Below are 4,462 nucleotides of genomic sequence, written 5' to 3'. Positions count from 1 at the left end.
GGGATAGAGGACCGAAAATATATCCGATCGGGGATTGGGGCAGATTCGGAGGACGGGTGGAGGGTTTGTATTCAAATATGTCAATATCCGCCTTCGATCCGCCCCGTTGCCATCCCTAATCCCTATCTCCAATCATTACCCTATTTTCTCTCTCCATCCGTTACCTAAATACCGAATCCACGAATTCTCAAAAACTCATCCAAACAAAGCAAAAAAGTTAAGTTCATGTAGTGACAAGATATACTGAGTGACTTCAGATCTATTTTTGAAGACTTTCCCAAATTAATCTCTCGTCACAATCAACCGAATAAACTAAAACAATAGTCATACCCTCATTTTTTCATTTTTGAACATACTGTATATAACCTTCACATTAAAAAGACCCCAAGGTGGGACCCAGCACTCTCTGTTATAAATACCCGTTCCTTTACCAGGCAAAATCCCTCCCCGTCTCTCCGTTCCCAATTACTTTCACTTCCACAATTACCACTCCTACTAATCTGCGACCCCTCTCAGACTCTCTCTCTCTCCCTCTCTCTCTCTCTCCACTCTGTCTAAAGTAACAGGCAAATAACATTTCCCGGCGTCAAATTTCCGTGAAGTCTTTGGTTCCTGAAACAGAACAATAATTCATCGGGAAGTAGAGAAGAAGTACATCACAGCCATGGTCGACGTCGACCGAAGGATGACAGGTCTAAACCCGGCCCACATAGCCGGCCTCCGCCGTCTCTCCGCCCGCGCCGCCAACGCCGCCCCACTCCCACCACCCCTCTCCACCTCCACCTCCCTCCCCTCCCCCCTCTCCTTCGCCTCCCTCGCCGACAAGCTCATTACCCACCTCAAATCCTCCGGCATTCACGTCGACAACGGCCTCTCCGACGCCGAATTCGCCCTCGCCGAGGCCGAGTTCGGCTTCGCCTTCCCCCCGGACCTCAAGGCCGTCCTCTCCGCCGGCCTCCCCCTCGGCCCCGGCTTCCCCGACTGGCGCGCCGCCGCCAACTCCCCCTCCCGCCTCCACCTCCGCTCCCAGATCACCCTCCCCCTCGCCTCCACCTCCTTCCACATTTCCAAAAACACCCTCTGGTCCAAGTCCTGGGGCCCCCGCCCCTCCGACCCCGAAACCGCCCTCAGAACCGCCAGAGCCGCGATCAGGCGGGCCCCGCTCCTGATCCCCATCTTCAACCGCTGCTACATTCCCTCCAGCCCTTGTTTGGCAGGAAACCCTATCTTTTACGTGGACGAGAGCCGCATCTTCTGCTGCGGTCTCGATCTGTCCGATTTCTTCGACCAGAGGTCCGGGGGCTCCGACGACAGCAGCCCTCCGACCTCGTCAAAACAGGAATCGAAGCTCCTGCGATCCTCGTCGGATTTTTTCTCCCGCAGGAGCCTCGATTCCGTCACGGGCAGGACCCCGAGGTGGGTCGAGTTCTGGAGCGACGCCGCCGTGGACCGGCGCCGGAGGAACTCCAACTCGTCGTCGTGCTCCTCGTCGGAATCTCCCGAACGTTACTTCGACATACATAGGTCGGAGCCGCCGAAGTGGGTGGAGGAGTACGTGGAGCAGATCGGGTCGGTGTTGAGGGAAGGCGGGTGGGGCGAATCGGACGTCGATGAGATCGTGCACGTGTCGGCGTCAGGGTTTTTCGACGGCGAGATGGTGTTGTTGGATAATCAGGCTGTCCTGGATGCCCTGTTATTGAAAGCGGATCGGTTTTCGGACGCGCTCCGGAAGGCCGGGTGGAGCTCCGAGGAGGTGTCGGATGCGTTGGGCTTTGATTTCAGACCGGAGAAGGAGAGGAGACCGGTTAAGAAGCTGTCGCCGGAGCTGGTGGAGAAGATTGGGAAACTGGCGGAATCGTTTCACCGGTCATGATTTTACTACTATAATCGAGATTCTTTTTGGACTTCATATTTTTATTTTTTATTTTTATTTTTTTGGGGCTTCTCTTTTAAGTTTTCGAGGCATCGGGTTTGGGAGTAGGCAAAATTGGGAAAGGGGAAAAGGAAATCGAGAAATGTGTCGTTGTACTACGAAAGGTATATAAAAATGATTAAATTAAAGAGTTCAAAATAAATACTCAATGGTCATTATTTATATTCGAATAATATTGCAACTTGTCTTCCAGAGGGCAAATGTCCTTTATCCTCGTATACACAAAATACTACTCTACTATTGGAGTGGATTTTTTTTTCCTCTCACCCACATAATATTGGATTACTCCCATATGAAAGCAAATATAATAGTTATGAGAAATTTATTTATTCGCAAAATTATTAGGATTATATGAATTAAATTGATTTCATGACCAAAAGGATGACTTATTCGTTTTTGGTCTCAAAATTTATATGTAGGATTTTTGATAAATTTTAGCCATCTCTCTCTATTCATTATTTTCAAAAAACCTTTCTTAAATCAAACAGGGAGGGGGGATTTTTTAAAGTAAAGAGTGGAGAGAGGTAGAGTGGCGAGAAATAAATAGAAAAAATTTGTTTATCATTTGACTAAGTTTTTGAGAGCAACTTCCTTCTAATTATGCAGATTTGGAATTTGCTATCGTTTCATAAGTAGAAAGTCCCTTGTCCATTTGATCCGTTGAAGAATATAAAATGGCAAAAATAACAAGACATATAACAAAAAGGATAAGCCTCTTTTTTTTTTGGAAAAGAAAAGTTCTCCAAAGTGTGATCTTTGGGAGAATTACTTAGCGTAAACTCTTTGAAAGAAGTACTTTAACAAACACAATATTTTTTCCTCTTTTCTACTACTAAATTGGAATAAAATCAGAATAAGTAATTGATTTTTTTATACTTCCATCAATTCCCGAATTTGCATATGTTAGTAAGCTTTTATGGATCTTGCCAATGGAGTACTGTATTAACGTAGTACTTAATTAAGATTATTTTTTTAGTGTAAGCATCGTGTTAAGGTGAACTGATGGCACAGGTTTCCTAACGGAGCAGAGCACGTGTGCAACTTTTTTTTTTCTTTCTCGAATGGAAGGGGACCCACGTTATTGGGACCCACGTAGGGGAAACCCATTTTTATAGCTCGAAAATCAAATCAAAAAACCATCCTATGGGGTTCTGCTGGCGCGTTTGTGTGGGACAAATTGCATCGCTTTCCAAGTATTCCAACACTGACAAAAACAACGGTGTCGTTTCTTTCCCATTTAAAATCTTACTACTGTCGTATTGTACTCCTATTTGCTGGTCCAGTGATTTCGAGTTTGTGTTTGGGTGTTGGGAAAATATTTTGCTTTTCTTTCCTTCGGATAGGTAGTGGGAGTTTTTTTTCCTTTTTCTGGGAAAATCCCAGTCTGGTGATTGCGATGGCACAGTACATGCACGATTACATGGAAATGGAAAATGACGGGAAACGTCTGAGAGAGAGAGAGAGAGAGAAGGTGTGAATTTTCCTTGGAAAATGGAAAAGTAGGGGAGAGATCCACCCAGAGGAAACCTGACAAAGAAAAACCTTCTCAGGTCAGGGGCTTGCTTTTGAGAGACACAACAACGAGGTGCTCTGTTTTTCTCTTTGGGAAAGTGATACTATTTTCGAATGGCACAGGATTAGGGGCAGTCATTGTAATATTTGGAGAAAGTTTGGCATGTGTGGAAAGAGGGGGAGGGCCGAGTGCCAAAGTTGGAGGCATTCGTTCCCGCACTCTTTCTCGCTCTGTGTTCGCGCTTTTTGTTTGGTAGAGTTTTGAATGACGTTTTCACACTCTCACTCGTGCTCCCGCACACGTTTTATGTAACTTACGTTTGAAATACACGCAAAATGGCCGAGACACCCTATAACGCCTATACAAAAGAGAAAGGAGTAAGGGCCATTGGGCTGTGCGAACTGGGTAGTAAGCAGTCTTTGTGCGGGGGGAGTTGGAGGATTTCCGCTGTTTCGTTTCACACCTTTAAATGGGAAATGCTTTGTTTGCTGGTTGAATACATGTTTTTTCATTAAACAACGGGATTTTGGGAATCTTCCCATGAGAACCGCATCCATCAAATGTTCCGTGATAAATTAAGGAAATTGATTTTGTCACTTTTTTTTTGTTAATGCTATTCTTCTTTTCTTACAAAACAAATCATCTAATAAAGACACAAAGGAGAGTGACATTAACAAAAATAAGAGTTGCAAAATCACTCCCCTAAATTAATTCTTGTAACTAATTAACAACGCATTAAAAGGCAAAAAAATTTGGACCTAGGAAACAAATAGATACGCACCAAATAGGAGAAAACAAATTCAAAGCATTGTCAGTTTAATCGAACTTGTGGCCGCGTTGGACACACATTGAAAAATCTGTAGTTAATCAAGAATAGATTGAAATGGGGAAAAAAAATGAACCTAGGAAGCAAATAGATACGCACCAAAAAAGGAGAAAACAAGTTCAGAGTGTCGTCAATCTATTCAATCTTGCCCACACCGACACACATTGATTGGCTGTTCTTAATTAAGAAC

At 44.7% G+C, this 4,462-nt stretch overlaps 1 protein-coding gene across 1 annotated transcript; it reads left to right on the top strand.

The window, feature by feature from the left end:
• Window positions 1-436: 436 nt before the first annotated feature.
• LOC131336551 (uncharacterized) lies at window positions 437-2,075 on the top strand. The gene has a single exon (XM_058372427.1). The coding sequence runs from the start codon at window positions 665-667 to the stop codon at window positions 1,871-1,873; it is 1,209 nt and encodes a 402-aa protein (XP_058228410.1). The 5' UTR covers window positions 437-664; the 3' UTR covers window positions 1,874-2,075.
• Window positions 2,076-4,462: the final 2,387 nt, after the last annotated feature.

Source organism: Rhododendron vialii, chromosome 8a (assembly GCF_030253575.1).
Source record: "Rhododendron vialii isolate Sample 1 chromosome 8a, ASM3025357v1".
Classification (NCBI taxonomy): Eukaryota; Viridiplantae; Streptophyta; class Magnoliopsida; order Ericales; family Ericaceae; genus Rhododendron; species Rhododendron vialii.
Note: the sequence above shows the minus strand (reverse complement) of the source record. Positions and strands in the feature narration are given on the sequence as shown.

Excerpts from the sequence above, each read along its gene's own strand:
- LOC131336551 (XM_058372427.1), top strand. The coding sequence starts at position 665 with ATGGTCGACGTCGACCGAAGGATGACAGGTCTAAACCCGGCCCACATA.